This window comes from Zootoca vivipara, chromosome 8 (assembly GCF_965207765.1).
Source record: "Zootoca vivipara chromosome 8, rZooViv2.hap1.1, whole genome shotgun sequence".
Taxonomy (NCBI): domain Eukaryota; kingdom Metazoa; phylum Chordata; class Lepidosauria; order Squamata; family Lacertidae; genus Zootoca; species Zootoca vivipara.
Genome location: NC_142591.1, coordinates 86,474,819 through 86,490,729, shown reverse-complemented (window position 1 = coordinate 86,490,729; position 15,911 = coordinate 86,474,819). Strand labels below are relative to the sequence as shown.

The following is a 15,911-nucleotide window of genomic DNA, read 5'->3' as shown; positions in this document are numbered from 1 at the left end:
GGTCTCATCTCCAACTATTCCAAGCAAAAAGGCCTCTGTTTTTTTTTTTACAAAGGTATGCTTGAACACCTTTTTAAATTCATTATAATTTTTCCCCAGAAGTCTTTTATCCTGGGGCAGGTCCACCACGTGGTAAAAGGTACCTTCTTTTTCCTTACATATTTGTTCTCTTTCTCCAGGCACCTCCCTACCTGCCTGCCTTTAGTCTCGCTGGATTTGTCAGCAAATCCTGAAATCGGCATTGTTGGTCTTCGGACGCTGCTGCTTGCCCTCGAGGAAAGGAATCGGGGCCTCCAGTTCCTCAGCTTGGCTGGTGAGTGCTGGAGCCGTTTTTTACCCGCCACCCCCTTACTGCCCCTCCCCTCCAGGACTGCTGAAGGGCAATAGATTCTTGGTGGCCCAGCTCGATTAGCCCTCTGTCTCTTGTTTTGCCTGCAAGCCTGTGGTTTTCTCATGCAGTCCTGACACCCCTCTTGACGTCAGTCCAATAAATCAAAAGCAAATTTTATTTTATCTAAAGGGAAGTAGCATGCGGAAAACTAGGATGTGATCAGGGAAAAAGCAGGAGGATCTTTGTTTTGATGAAGGGCAGGCTAAGTAATCTAAGCTTCACCTCAATGCATCCTAAAGCTAAAATTTCAGGAAGCTGAGCCATAGTTGTGGGATGTGGCTGGACTGTTGTAGTCTGAGAGCCCAGTTTTCAAAGTACCATAGTAATCATTATCATCATCATCATCATCATAAATTCTTTATTCCCCAGCCACTTTGGGAGGCTCCCAACAGAATATTAAAAACACAATAAAACCTAAAACATTGAATAAGAGGTTTTCTGCTCTGGTCCAGTAAAACACTTGCGCTGCGCAGACCAGAAACAGTTCTCTTTGCAGAGCATTAAGCACAGCGGATGGATTCTTGTTGTGGTAAAAACCTTGTAGCTTTGCAGCAGAAACGACCCACGGAAGCCCAACTTTCGAAGACAGCTTTATTGCAGAAAAATAACAGAAACACCTCCAGAGCTTTCAGACATGACTGCTCCACACCCCACAGGCAAACAAAACAAACGCTCTATATATACTGAGCATCTTAACAACTTAACAACTTAAATCACATGACCTTGCTAATTTGCCAGCGTCTTAGGTTTAAAGTCCTAACATTAAAAACTTCCCTAAACAGGGCTGCCTTCAGGTGTCTTCTAAACGTCAGATAGTTGTTTATTTCCTTGACACCTGGTGAGAGGGCATTCCACAGGGCGGGCGCCACTACCGAGAAGGCCCTCTGCCTGGTTTCCTGCAACCTCACTTCTCACAGGGAGGGAACCGGCAGAAGGCCCTCGGAGCTGGACCTCAGTGTCTGGGCAGAACGATGGGGGTGGAGACGCTCCTTCAGGTATACTGGGCTGTGGCTGTTTAGGACTTTCAAGGTCAGCACCAACGCTTTGAATTGTCCTCGGAAACGTACTGGGAGCCAATGTAGATCTTTCAAGGCCGGTGTTATGTGGTCTCAGCGGCCGCTCCCAGTCACCAGTCTAGCTGCCGCATTCTGGACAAAGGAGGCTCCTCCAGTTCTTCTCCTTCCTTCCTTCCTTAGGCTGCTCCGTGAGGGGGCCGCTGGACAGCGTGACATGGACAAAGCTCTCCTTGAACGTGTCTCAGCTGCAGCTCTGCACTCGCCACCTGAGCAGGAGTGACCAGCAGGACGTGGCGGAGCTGTGGCGTGGTCCAGCGGGCACCTCCCTCCGCTCAGTCACACGGCATCACAAACTCTTCTGCCACTGCCTGTAGGGTGCCATGCTTCTCCCCTACGTACTGTAGGCCTCGCCCATGAAGCCGCCTCTGGAACGCTTTGCAGGCGCTGGATCCCAGGGTCTGGGATTGTGCTGCTCAATGCGGCCGTGGACTTAAAAGTCAGCTCCTGGGCTCCTGCAAGCTGACACGGTCCAGGGCCGCAAATGGACCAGGTGAGAGCCAGGGGTGTCTGTCCTCTCTCTCAAGGGATGTCAAGAAGTGAGATAGCTTGGCATTGCGCTGCTTAGGGTGGGACTAGACACCTGCCCGGCACAGGTGCGCCCAGAGCTCCAATAGGACCAACTCAATACTGCCATTATGAATTACAGCACACTTTATATTCCGAGTTTGGTGTGGTGGCTGAGAAAAGGGAATATTGGTATGGAAAAAGCGTCTGCCTTTGTCCTGCTCTAAAGGTCTTCTGCTCTTTCCCCCCTTGTGCTGCCCAGCAGTTCTGTGATGTGATTTCCAATATTTATTGAATGCCTCGCAACCCAAAGATGCTGTATCGTCCCTCGTCTCGTCTGTCCTGTGTCTTTCTTTTTTTTTTTTAAACATAATTTTTATTGATTTTACAAATTACAAAAGATGGTACATACATATACACCTTTTCCACCTTCTTCCCACCCCCCTCCATGGGTCCTCCCCTGCCACAGAAGTATCCCACGCAGGTGAACAGTCAGAAGTGGTCCATTTTATGATTGGGTTTCTGTCCTCCTCCCCCTCCCCTGCCCCCGAAGCCCCCCCCTGCCACCAGGGAGCTCCAGTGAACCAGGGCAGTACGCAGGAGTTCATCCATCCAACCATCTATTGTCATACCAAAAAAAAAGAAAATACAAAAAAAGAAAAAGAGAAAAAAGAGAAAAAAAAAAAGACAAAAAGGAAAAAAGACAAAAAAAAATTCATCATAATTGTTAAATTCATAATTGTTAAACCATATTTTGTGGGCTTCCCCACCCTCCCCCCTTCCCCGGTTTTCCTCCCTTATTTATCATCTTCAACAGTTTCATAATTCATATTTTATAACATACACCTTTATATCTTATACCACTTTTAAACTAACTATTATCATTTTCGCCTATTGTCCAATCACTGAAAAATCAAACTCCCATTTTTTCTTCCCGTGCCTAATTTTTACCCCTCTATAGGCCTCCATATTTTCACCTTTTTCCAGAATCAATTCACTTTTTAAACCTATAATTATTCCCAAACTAACCTTACACCCCCCCCGAGTACTGGCTCCACCCCACCAATCCAGCAAGTTCCATAGTCAGCAGTCCAGTTATAGTCCTATTAACCCATCCTTACAATCACAACTTCACTTTCTCTTCACCCCACCCCCTGTTTACAGTCTTTTGCCATCCAGGCCTCCATATCAGACCCCTGAGCTTCTTCTCTTCTCTGCTTAATTTTTCCTTCTTCCCTGTGGTCATTCTGGAGTTCCAGTAGGTCCAATCGTGCCCCCCTCGAAGGGGAGGCACTCCATCCAACTTTTTGTAGAGTAAAATCATCATTTTTTTCGTGATGGGCTTCATTTTGTGTTAAGTCATCACAGTCCTCATCATTGTCATTCTCACATTCGTCTTCTTCAGTTTCAAAAGCTTCATCTTCTAAGAAATCATATTCTGCCATAATCATCTGGAATTGTTGCTGTAACACTTGCCGTTGTGTCTCCTCTTGACATAGTTCTATTCTTGCTTCCCACATTAAGGTCAAAACAGTCCGCTGAAACTCAGGCGGGTACCTTTTTGTTGACATAGTTCAGTCCTGTCAAGGTCAAAACTTGTCACATGGGGTGGAATATAATCGCAGTCTATTTTCTCGACTCCATTTTAACAAGCTGGCTGCATTCTTAAAAATAAAGTTCGAACTCACATTTCAAAAGTATATAAACCAAAAAAGAATTTCCAAAAAGTCCAGAGATAAAGATAGAAATAGAATTTAACTATAAATCCTGATCAACTCACTGGATTGTCTGGGCTGCCGGCTCCCGAGGAACAGAAAGGTCTTTCTTAGTCTTAACTTCTTTCTGCAGGGCAATCACAGCCACAGTCTCTCTCCCCTTTTACCCTGCATTTAGGGGAGATTCTCTTTGATGCCTTTGAGGAATCCTTTTAAGTTGAAATCTTCTGTTTACGGCTTCGGGTTTCTGTTTACTGTCTCTTATGTTACCGTAGGGGGGGGTGGCTTCCTCTTTTCCCCTCTCTCCCAGGTCCAAATTGTTGCCTTAATTTACATTCCAAAGAATCCAAATTACTCACAGTCTATTCATTTGCTGAATGTTCTTTGAAGAATTGGCCACCTCCACTTCCCAGACTCGCAGCTTCGCACTCTCAGAGCAGCAATGTCAGCCTGTCCGCCGCGGTTCACCTCCTCGCTCTCGGGGGCTTAAACAAAGCCGATCCGGGGAGGAGATAGCCCGCTTTTGGCGCCGCCAGGCAAAATCTGTCCCCAAAAAGCTCGATTTGGGGCTTTTAAGGAGGTTTCGCTTCGCTGGAACGATTCCCTCCACCTCTGAAGCGCCGAGGTCCGCTCCGCTGTGCGGACCCCCGTCTGAGCAAGATGGCGTGGTCAACCGGAAGCCTGTCCTGTGTCTTTCAAGTCGTTGCTGGTCTTGAATGGGCAGGTGGTGGGGCCATAGGGGTGGGGAAGATGCGCAGGCCATGTGTGTTTTGAGCTCCGTGCTACGGAAAGAAGTCAGAAGCTGCTGCTTTCTAAAAGCTCATTTGGGATACAGGACCAGGGAATTAAGTCCCAATTTTTAGAGCCGTATTGGGAGTCCAGCTCTGGGTGGGGGGAAAAAGAGCTGTTTGAATCAAAGAAATAAGGCCACCATTTGTCACTGTAGAAAGATTTTTTTATTTGCTTCAGACCGGTAGAGTCTGCCTCTCTGAGGCAAAAGCAACACTCAAATAAATACAAGCCCCACACAGGCATTACCTGCTCCAACTCTGATCCCTTCAGGTGGCAGAGAGAGTTATCTGTCAGTTGTTTGCCGCCTTCCATGGTGCATTATCCGATTCCCTCCCCACCCCACCCTTAGAGATGTGGACACACATACTATACGATGCAATGAATGAGAAAACAGGAGAGCCGTGGAACTTAAACATTAACAAGAGGGAGTTTCTTTCTCTCCCCCCCACCCCCCAAGGAGGGGAAACTTGAGTCCTTGCATTCAGAGGGACAATGGGAGGAATGTACATTCTCATCCTCGGCACAATGGCTCTATGACCTCCTGATGTGGCCGCTGTCGACGAGGCCCAAAGCCCGCCGTCCTCCCCCCTCCTCACGAGTGCAGGAAGCGGTTGAAGGCATTGTAGGCGGACTCCAAGTCGAAGAGCATCTGCCGCACTTGAGAGTCGTCCAGCTCGTCGGAAGCCGACATGCCGCTCAGGGTTTGCAGCCTGGAGGGGAGAGCGAGAAGCATCAAGAGGGAGAGAAGTGGCATGTTGTCTCTTCCCCTCTCATCCTGCCTTCCTCCTCGCAACTCCACAATATACCGGGGGAAGGAAAGAGAAACCTCTCTGGGAAATGCCTCTGACGGGCCATAGGAGAGGCAGGTGGCTCTGGCCTCTTCCCTGCTCCAAGTGGGAAAGTGAGCACAGGCTGGGGGAGGTTGAGAAGCTGCACGGAAAGGCCTCGGGTGTTTGCGCCAACCCACCCGGGATGGAAAAGCTACAGCTTTTGAGGCGCTGCCTTTGCTGTAGTTAGTCTTCCCACCAGGCAACCATTTCATTTTAGAATAATCGAAAAGGGTAAGCGGAGAGAAAGAGAGTTCCTAATTCCATGGGGAAGATGCTCACCACTGGTTCACCTTCTGCCGGCCCTCGAAGTCCGGGGGCAAGTGGCTCATGCGATTCATGGTCTCCATCAATTCCCGGAGGTCAGGCTGGATCTGAGGAGGAGGAGGAAGAGGAGAGGGAAGCTCACTTGGCGGCCCTCCTTGGTCAACCTCCCGCCATCCCTTCCAAGCCACAAAGCACTCGAGGAAGTGTTTGGCGGGCAGCTGCAGTTGCTGATCTCTGGACACCAAGCAATTTTCATGCTGGCTAAGTGTATAGTGAAATCGTGAAAAGCGTACTTCAAACCATGGAATCAGAATGGCAGAAGGGGGCCCAAGAGTCACCTGGAGTCATCTACTACAATGCAGGAATCTAAACTAAAGAATTGCTGACAGAGGGCTATCCCACTTCTGTTTGGAGACTGCCAATGAAGGAGAGAATATAGACAGCCCTGCGGCTCCTCTCCAATCCAGCATCCCTTAGGGGCATGAACGCTTCTGATCCTGCAAGTGCTAGCATGCCATCATCGTGCCTGCTAACATCATCATTACAATTGCTTCCCCTCCCTTCACCCCAAGGGGCCTTCTGAGCCAACTTTTAAATGCCTGGACACTCTTCCATTCTGCTAGGTCAGTGCAGCCAATTAAGAGTTCATCCTTCCACCATGGTTTATTGATGCTTTAAAAAAAAACCCACTTCATTATTATCATTATATATTTATACCCCAGCTTTTCCCCTGACATGGAATCACTTTTTGTGCATGGTTTTTATCCCTTTTATGTTGTAAACCGGCTCTGGATATATTTTTATTATTTAGCGGTATATAAATATTTTTATGAACAAAATGAAATAAACAAACAAGGTCCTAAGGGTGGGTTAAAACAAAATTACAGAAATACGTTGGGTCCTAAAAACACTCATCTCAAGTGTCAAAAGGCAGGGCGATGATGGTACCAGACACGGATATGAGCATGTAGGGAGTATGCATTTCCTAAGATTTATATTCTGCTTTTGAGGATCCGGTCATTGTGGTTCTACCTAGAGACAGGATCCTATCAACTGCTGCCCATTTCACAACGAAATCTGTGCCCGTAGTTTGGCAGAAAAGCATGTAGTATCTCACCCCCCACAACAAATGCACAAGTCCTTAAGTGCTCACAGCGGCACCCTGACCCACCTCGGCCTGTGGAGGGCAGCAAGTGTGGGTGGGAGCACCCCTCTCGTCTCACTCACCTCATCCATTGCCCGGATCTCCAAGCGCAGCTTGTCCATCACTGTGATAAAGAGCTGCAAGGGGGGGAAAGACCCTTCAGTTCAGGCCCAAGGAGCATCAGGCAGAAGGACCTCCAAGGGACGCCCTTCTGCTCCAGGTCGTCCCTCCCCTGCCCACCTACCGAAACGATGTCCGCAATGCAGCGGTTGAGGTTGCCCTTGTCGTCCTTGATGGTAATGGGCCGATCTTCCTTGATCCTCTCCATGGCCAGCGGGCAATCAAGCTACAGGGGACAGAGGAAGCAGGGACGCTCAAAGGAGGGAAACAAAGAACAGAAGAAGAAGAGTTTGGATTTGATATCCCGCTTTATCATTCCCTGAAGGAGTCTCAAAGCGGCTAACATTCTCCTTTCCCTTCCTCCCCCACAACAAACACTCTGTGAGGTGAGTGGGGCTGAGAGACTTCAAAGAAGTGTGACTAGCTCAGAGTCACCCAGCAGCTGCATGTGGAGGAGTGGGGAATCGAACCCGGTTCCCCAGATTACAAGTCTACCGCTTTTAACCACTACACCACACTGGCTCTCGCAGGGGCAACAGGGGCAACTTTCCCATGGGGATCCCCTCAAGCTCCCACAGCCATGGTCTCGATCCCCTCGAGGACCGCAAGGCAGGCCAGGAGCTGGAAAAAGCAGCTTCATCTGCACTCTGGCATGAAGGAGCAGAGGCCTCGGCCGTTTTGCACCCAGGGATGAGAATTTGGCTGCACAGCTGGGACCAGAGGAACACCCCACCCCACCCCATTCAACGCCATTCATGCAGACTTCCCCCTTCAGCATCAACTGCTTACCCGAAATTTACGGCAAAAGTCATCGATTGAGTTGATTTCCGGGCCCTGGACCTGCTTGAAGGCTGCCTTGTACTGGACTAGGAGGCGGGAGCAAGCTGCAGTGTACCTGGGAGGACAGGGAACCACATCGAATTGGCTGCCCACCCTCTTCAGCTGAGCTTCCACTGGGCCATTAGCCCTGCCCCCTTTTTCTCCACAACTGCCCATGACTGACGCTGCCCTGTTCCACTCCTGAATTAAGCAATGCTGCCCCAGATCTCTTCTCCCCTTTTACAGATCTCGAGGCAGCTGCATTGCAGGGGGCCGAATCAGGTGGCGCTTTGTGTCTCTTCCACCCCTGCAATTCTATGAACCTAGAGTGGCAATGTCTCAGATCCCTCCAGGTGCCTGCCAACTCACTCGCTGGGGGTGACGCAGTCCTTGATGTAGGCTTTTTCCAGAGCCTGCATCGTCTTCACCACAGCAAACAGCTCAGCCATGTTGTCGTATCTGGAGCAAAGTTAAACGAGTCCATTAGGAAGGTCCAGCTGCACCCTGAGAAAAGAGACTCTGACAGAGGCCAGGAGCATTTGGGGGTGGGGCATAGGGGCATGCAGACCTCTCACGTGCCTTTCAGACAAGGGCTCCTGCATTTGTGGGGAAGTGACACGGCACTCAAAATATGAAATTCCACAGTTGCTAGGGGAGCAAAGGGTTAAGGCACATGGCGCTCCCTGTAAATTCCTAGAGGGCACTCTGTGAGACCACATCCTCTGCTTGCCCAGGCAGAAAGGGTAACAAGAGGAAAACAATCCCCGTCACATCCTCCCACCTGAAGAAGACCCTTTCTCATCATGCAGCCACAGGGAAAGGATGCAGGATCTGTGCTCCCCCAAGCACAAGCCCCATCTTTGACCGAAACCATGCATTTTGTAATTTTGAAGTATATTTTCCCTGACTTATGTCACTGCTATTTTTGGCCTGAATTGAGTCTGCAACTTTATGTAAGGAAACAATACTTCTATACTCTTACATTGCAGACTTCTGTGTTGTTATTTTATTTAGAGCCGTGGTTTCCAGCGTGCGGCACATGCCCCACAGGGGGGCAATTTGATTTTTAAGGGGGGCAATTCGAGAATGAGCCTTTTAGGCTTCCTCCACGTGAATAGGAGTTCACTTTTTGAATACAGTTGGTACCTCGGGTTACGAACAGTCCTGCTTACAAACGCTTCAGGTTACAAACTCCACAAACCCAGACGGAGGTGTTCCGGGTTGCGAACTTTGTCCCGGGATACGAACGCAATCGCTTCCGGGGCTGCAGGAGGCCTAGGTAGGGAATGCGCGCTTTGAGTTAAAAACGGACTTCCAGAACAAATTAAGTTTGTAACCTGAGGTACCACTGTAAAAAGAATTATACAGCGGTCCCTCGACTTACGAATTTAATCTGTTCCGAATGCACATTCATAGGTCAAAAACTTTGTAAGACGAAAAAAGTGGTTTCCCATAGGAATGCATTGGAAACGGAAAAATTCGTAAGTCGAGAAAACCCCATCTAAACCGCAACGGCTTTCCTTTCAGGTGTCGAAAAAAACGTAAGCGTGTGGCCATTTTTTTTCATTCGTAACTCGGAATTTCGTAAGTCGAGTACTTTGTAAGTCAAGGGACTAGTGTATGTCAATTTGGGGGTGGGGGAATCAGGATTTTAGAGATGCTTAGGTGGGGCATGACCAAAAAAACGCTGGGAACCACTGATTTAGAGGGATAAACAGCGAAGATCCAGCCTGCCCAAGGCATCCTGGAAAATTAGAGAAAGCTACACAGCTCTGTCCAAAGTTTCAGTCTAATGCAGAATAGAATGACATATTTTTAACTCTGCTAAACTAGACACCCAACTTACTCAAGTGAGTAAAAGGATGATTAAAAAATAACGCATCCTACTTTACCTTCCAAATCCATCCCAACAGCAATTAATGCAGAATTTGATATCTTAGGAATGGCAACTTCTCCAGAAGCCAGAGAGGGGAGGAGGCAGGGCAGAAGGACCATCGTTTCAGCGCCCTGCACAGCTCCTCAGCGGCCTCTCACACACCCCTAATGCTTATCCTCCTCTCTCCTGGGCAAAAAATGGCCCACCCGGTATGTAGAAAGCTGCAGCGTAAACCGTTTTGGGGTATGTTATCTGTAAAGCTTTGCTTTCCTAAAGAAGACTGAGCCCCTCAGGCCACTCCCACAAACTGCAGAATCCCCCAAAGGTCACTCCCCCTTCCTGTCAATCAAGCCCCTTCCCAGGCAGAGAGAGATGAACAGAGGTGTGGCCTGAGCCTTCACTGAGCATGTCCTTTACAACGACGACACACTAGAGCTGGGTATAGTTGGGGCAAGGACTCACTTCTCTCGCTCCCGGGCATTCTTGTATAACTTCACTTCCTGCAAGGGAAAGGAGAGTTACACTGGATCCACCAGATCTTTGCACCACACGAAAGAAGAGTTGGGGCATCGAGGACCTTCAAAGTCTGGGCTATGGGAGGCCCCCAAACGCCCCTGTAAGGAGCAGCGAGGGTAGTTCCCCAGGGGAGTCTTGCCAAATCAGGAGCGCTTTGGCTGGCAGTCCTGCAATCTGGGGAGTGCCTGAAATTCCCCCTCCCCACCGCTGCAACTCCCCCTCCCCACCGCTTCTGATAGGAAGGGTGCACCCCACTCCCTGTGCCTCATTTGAAAGGCACTTCTGGCCACTAAGCCACGAGGGAAACAGCATCACTTGCCTCATATAGTTCCGGCTTATTCGCTGGGGCTGAAAAACAAAAAGGCGGAAATGCATGAGACCAACTTGCTCCCAAACGGCTGCCATGAACATGAGGAAAGTCTCCTTAAGAAAACAAGAAGGGCTTCCCTCCATCCAGGTGCTTGTAGGAAACCCACAAGCAGGATTTGAGCACAAGAGCCTCTGCCCTCCTGTGCTTTCCAGCAACTGGTATTCAGAAGCATTGCTGCCTCTGAGTTTGGAGGCAGAGTATAAGCATCGTGGTTAACAGCCATGGATTGCCCTCTCCTCCTTGCCTTATGCCAGAACACAAAAGAATTTGGAAGAGGAGCCCAAGATCAGTGAGGGTTTGGAGACACCTAGCACACAGGTTATAAACACAGCATCCTTGCAATTTATTTTTAGGCATCTCTTCAAGATCTTATGCCAACACACCTATTCAGCTGTTTGTAAATTCTTTCAAGTTGCACAAGTCCCTTTTAGGATTATCTCATATTGATGGTATTTAACATTTTATCACACCAACATATTTTGCTGTACACTGCCTTGATATTTTATGTGAAGGGGCAATTGATACGTATTTTTATAAAGAAATATATAAAAACACTTCAAAAAAAAACACCCTGCATATCATAGGCTAAGAACTCAAGGTCCAAGAAGTCCATGCTTTTGCTCTGGCCACCCCAGAATTAGCTCAAAAGCAGCACTGGACTCACCTCCCATCCCAGGGGCTGCTGGGATTCCATGAAACATTCTTCCTCCGAGGGTCTGCAGCTGAGATCCAAAGTAGCAACACGCAAGGTGCCTGTGATAAGAGCAGGTAAGAAGTCACAGCTAAACCTCCCTCCACATTTGTTCATTTGCTGATTTCGCATTCCAAGTACTTAATATTCAGAATTTCCAAGTAGTTTACATAATTTTAAAAAAAATAAAATAAAGGAAAGAATAAGAACCATTAAAATTAATCCAAGGACAGAGAACTCCCTTAAAATGCTGAAATATGAAAGTCCTTGCCAAGCACCTGAAGCTGACCAGGGAGGGAAGCCTGTCTAATCTCGGCTGGGAGGCTGCTCCCATAATATTGAATGCCCTACTTCTGAAATTTACACATTACCCCTTAGATGGCAACCCTGCAAGCTCTTCTTGGCTAAATATCCCTGAAACAACTTCTCTGGCGATCACTCGTAGCCTTTCTGCAATCAGTTCTGTCACCTTTTGTAAAGAGATTGATAATTTTGGCATTCCTAAAAGTCTGCCGCGATCTCTTCTCTCTCCCAGATTTTTTCCGATCTTGTGAAGTTCATTTCCGCCCACTCTGAAGACTTTGGCAGGTACCCAATCAGGTCTGCTGGCTTTGCTGTTTTTCATTTGGTTAATAGCTGTACACAATTCTCCCAGATTTGGAAAAACTGCAAGCTCATCTAAAACTTGGTTTTGCGGAATTTGTGAGAGGACCTCAGCAGCTATGGAGGAGTTGCGGTTAAGGAGATGTTGGTAATGTTATTTCCAGTGCACAAACAAACGCGGGGGTGTTGCTCAACAATAAATGGAGCCTTTCCCCAGTGCCGGATTTACATATAAGCTAAACAAGCTATAGCTTAGGGCCCCACTCTCTTGGGGGCCCCAAAAAAATTCAAAGGAAAAAAAATGGATTTACATTTCCAAAACATGAGATAAAAACATAAAATAAAACCTACATACAGCAACAGTGTTTGGTGTTGTGTAGGTTCCTGTGGTGTAAATCATGGGCACCGCCTGCTAGCCTGCTCCCTAAAATATCACTGGTTTGCTCCTTTCTATATCAATTACTTTGATAAAATACATATTTTGTTATGTGCAAATGGCTTTAGATACCTATTAGGTCCATAGATGAACATATAGCATATATTCAACACAAAAAACAGTGACCGTTTGTTGTTGGCAAAGGACAGCTGGACATAGAAAGGGGCCCATTACCTTCAGTAGCTTTGGGCCTCATCAAACCTCAATCGGGCCCTGCCTTTCCCCCAAACTGGGAAGAAGTGTGGTCTAGAGAGGTCCCTGCCCCGAGGAGCTTCCTCTGGGGAAAGAGAGGGGGCAGTGGACGTCGCGCTTTCTCCTTTTCTCCTCCCTTTGAGGAAGTTTACTGTTTAGGGAAGCTTTTAATATTTGATGAATTATTGTATTTTAACATTTTGCTAGAAGCAGCCGCCCTGAGTGGCTGGGGAAACCCAGCCAGATGGGCGGGTTATAAATTATTATTATTATTATTAATTACTGAGATGCTCCAGACCAGGCTAGCTCTGCCCCGCAGCAACAACAGCCCTGTGAGGGAGGCAGGCAGGCAGGAGGGAAGAGAGAGGAGAAGGGATGGGGGCGGGGCAACCTGGTTGGCTCATGGACGGACGGACCCATGGAGAGCCAAGGGGCGTCATGGCGGTGGGGGAAGCTGCCCCAGCTGAGGGGGGGCGTCCACGGGCACCCCTCCCCCCCGTCAGAGAGAGCAATGACGCCCCCACCCCGAAATAAGAGAAGGCGGGCGGGGGCCGCATCTCGACAAGGGACCCCCAAAGACCTGGCCCTCCCAGCGCCCCCTCTCTCAACCTCCTCCCCCCACCCCGTCAAGGGCTGCCCCACACACAAGCTCAAGGCCTTACCCGGCTCCGGCTGCTTTGTCCCTTTCCACTTCCGGGAAAATGGCGCCCCGCCTCCGATCGATAGCTCGGCGGCCTCGCCCGCCGCTCCCTTCCCCTGCGGGGCTCGGTACTCGTTTAATCAGGCCTGGCGTCCCGAGAGCGCGTTTCGGCCCAGAGATCTACGATGGATGGAGCTCTGACACGCACGTGGAGAATCCGGGTTCGCTTTGGGCCAGGTTCGTCTCTAATACAGTATTAGGGATCGCAGGGGAAGGAAGCTGCCCGTTTTCGCAACGCCCATTCCATACCAAGGGCCGTTTTTGAGCGTACAATTCTTCTGAACGCCTCGCTCAAAAGGGATATTGCAATGCAGAGGCGGAAGGGGTTCAGGGGGGAAAAGGGTCGCCCAAATGACCCCCCGGGGGGTCGCCGGACATACGGGATCGCGGGCGGAAATGTGTTAAACGTAATCAAGTATTCCAAAAGGCCTGGAGTAAATTTATACGGTATTTGAAGGATTATTCTAAGCAATCGACACCATTAGCAGGTTGCCTGAAGACTTGTAATGAAAAATTCTCTACCTTTCTATTTTTATTTAACTTTTGAGCTATTTTGTAATGAGTGTAATTAGAATTTGAAAACGTACTAAATGCAATGATATAAAAGGTAATTTAGAAAGCCTTGAGGCGGGACGGAAGGAAGTCGACAGACTCTAAAGAGCCAAAGCGGTAAAGTGGATAATGATGTGATCAATTTTCCATATGTTATAAGAAAAATACCGCTCCCTTTCCCTTATGGGGTATTCCAGAGCCCGTAGTGTGTCCTTAAGTGGGTTCCCTATCAGTAGGAGAAAATAACAGAGGCCAGCCAGAGAATATTGAGAAGCAAAGTGGCTAGAAAGCATGATCTTTATTAACTGTTGCAACAGGGTCCTCACTCACCACATGCAGGAGGCAGGAGGAACCCAGAACAATGGTGCACAAGCCCTTTTGAAATTGCCCACCCTGTAGCTCAAGACCACCCCCAAAAACATCATACATACATCACTGAAGAAGGTGATCAGAAATCCTGTCTGCCAAGAAGATACCTAAAAAAATTCCTTCAGTAGCACCTAAAAGACCAACTAAGTTTTTATTTTGGTATGAGCTTTCATGTGCATGCACACTTCTTCAGATACACAGATACGTGTATCTGAAGAAGTGTGCATGCACACGAAAGCTCATACTAAAATAAAAACTTAGTTGGTCTTTAAGGTGCTACTGAAGGAATTTTTTTTATTTTGCTTCGACTCAGACCAACACGGCTACCTACCTGTAACAAGAAGATACCTGATAATGGTCACTGATTGCTTTACCTGAGCAGCCTGGCCATTCCTTTTGAGATGCTAAATACTTACAGTACTTCCAGAATCCCATCACCTCCTGGCAAATAGAAGGGGAAGAAATGGAGGCAGTGAGAGATTTCACCTTCTTGGGCTCCTTGATCACTGCAGATGGTGACAGCAGTCATGAAATTAAAAGACGCCTGCTTCTTGGGAGAAAAGCAATGACAAACCTAGACAGCATCTTAAAAAGCAGAGACATCACCTTGCCGACAAAGGTCCATATAGTTAAAGCTATGGTTTTCCCAGTAGTGATGTATGGAAGTGAGAGCTGGACCATAAAGAAGGCTGATCGCCGAAGAATTGATGCTTTTGAATTATGGTGCTGGAGGAGACTCTTGAGAGTCCCATGGACTGCTAGAAGATCAAACCTATCCATTCTTAAGGAAATCAGCCCTGAGTGCTCCCTGGAAGGACAGATCGTGAAGCTGAGGCTCCAATACTTTGGCCACCTCATGAGAAGAGAAGAATCCTTGGAAAAGACCCTGATGTTGGGAAAGATTGAGGGCACTAGGAGAAGGGGACGTCAGAGGACAAGATGGTTGGACAGTGTTCTCGAAGCTACGAACATGAGTTTGACCAAACTGCGGGAGGCAGTGCAAGACAGGAGTGCCTGGCGTGCTCTGGTCCATGGGGTCACGAAGAGTCGGACACGACTAAACGACTAAACAACAACAACATCCAGAATCCAGGTCACAGGCTCACCCTATTCATACACAAATATGCCCTTAAGACAGGATTTGTGAGCAAAGAGACAAGGGGAGCTTGTCCTTCCTCTCAGCATAGAATTTTTGAGGTGGCTGGAAGAGTCAAAATGGCTTCAGGATTGTTCTCTTGTACTATTTCAGACATGTGGTTTATATACTTATGTTCATAAATCTACAAGGCAAATACATACATATGATTTACATATATATGAGACCTTAGAATTCCTATTAACACATACAAATAGCTCAAAAACGGCATTAGTTTGCCCAAAAAACTCATCAACTTTGGGCAAAAAAAAGCAGCAGCTCAATAACTTTTGGCCTCTATTCCGGGGGATGGAACGACTGCCCCATAAAGAAAGGCTGTAGCATTTGGCACTGCATGACAGAAGTTCTTAAAACTATGCCTGGCATGGAGAAAGTGACTAGAAAAAGTTTTGCTCTCTCCTATCAGCATAACTCGCGGACATTGACAGAGGCTGAATGTTGGAAGATTCAGGACGGATAAAAGGAAGTCCTTCGTCATGCAGCGCAGAATTAAACTGTGGAACTCCCTCCCACAAGAGGCAGGGCTGGTCACCAACCTGATGGCTTGATGGCTACAAGCCCCAATGATCCAGAACGTTCTTATTATGTTCCCTGCCCCTCAGCTACAGTCCTCCTAAGGATTCCAGAGTTGTTGTTTTTGCCTCATACGCCTTTGAGGCAGTTGTTTCACCTTATTGCCTCCATGTAAGTTTATTGCACTTTGTGATACATGCAAAAGAGCTTATATTTGCACCCGAAGTGAACCCAATTACCCACAAACCAATTAAACACCTGGGAAAGAAAAATAAAGCCTTG

The 15,911-nt window shown here is 47.9% G+C and overlaps 2 protein-coding genes and 1 long non-coding RNA gene across 3 annotated transcripts in view; 2 read left to right on the top strand and 1 right to left on the bottom strand.

Annotated features, from left to right (window-relative positions):
- The window catches only part of TONSL (tonsoku like, DNA repair protein), a 30,847-nt gene extending 28,243 nt beyond the window's left edge, over positions 1-2,604 (top strand). The window contains exons 25-26 of the mRNA XM_035126144.3: positions 180-313; positions 1,588-2,604. Of these exons, the coding sequence (XP_034982035.3) occupies positions 180-313; positions 1,588-1,781 (328 nt within the window). The 3' untranslated portion in view covers positions 1,782-2,604. The remainder of the gene's footprint in view (positions 1-179; positions 314-1,587) is intronic.
- A 2,015-nt stretch (positions 2,605-4,619) lies between these two features.
- On the bottom strand, positions 4,620-13,041 carry VPS28 (VPS28 subunit of ESCRT-I). Its single transcript, XM_035126050.3, has 10 exons — positions 13,002-13,041; positions 11,082-11,170; positions 10,367-10,395; positions 9,994-10,031; positions 8,025-8,114; positions 7,626-7,731; positions 6,961-7,062; positions 6,800-6,853; positions 5,588-5,679; positions 4,620-5,188 (listed from the first exon to the last, which is right to left on the bottom strand). Exons 2-10 carry the CDS (start codon positions 11,116-11,118, stop codon positions 5,071-5,073), a joined length of 666 nt encoding a protein of 221 aa, XP_034981941.1. The 5' UTR covers positions 11,119-11,170; positions 13,002-13,041; the 3' UTR covers positions 4,620-5,070.
- LOC148684930 (uncharacterized) lies at positions 13,029-15,905 on the top strand. Its single transcript, XR_015951699.1, has 2 exons — positions 13,029-13,216; positions 15,523-15,905. It is a non-coding gene; the product is annotated as an uncharacterized LOC148684930 (long non-coding RNA).
- Positions 15,906-15,911: the final 6 nt, after the last annotated feature.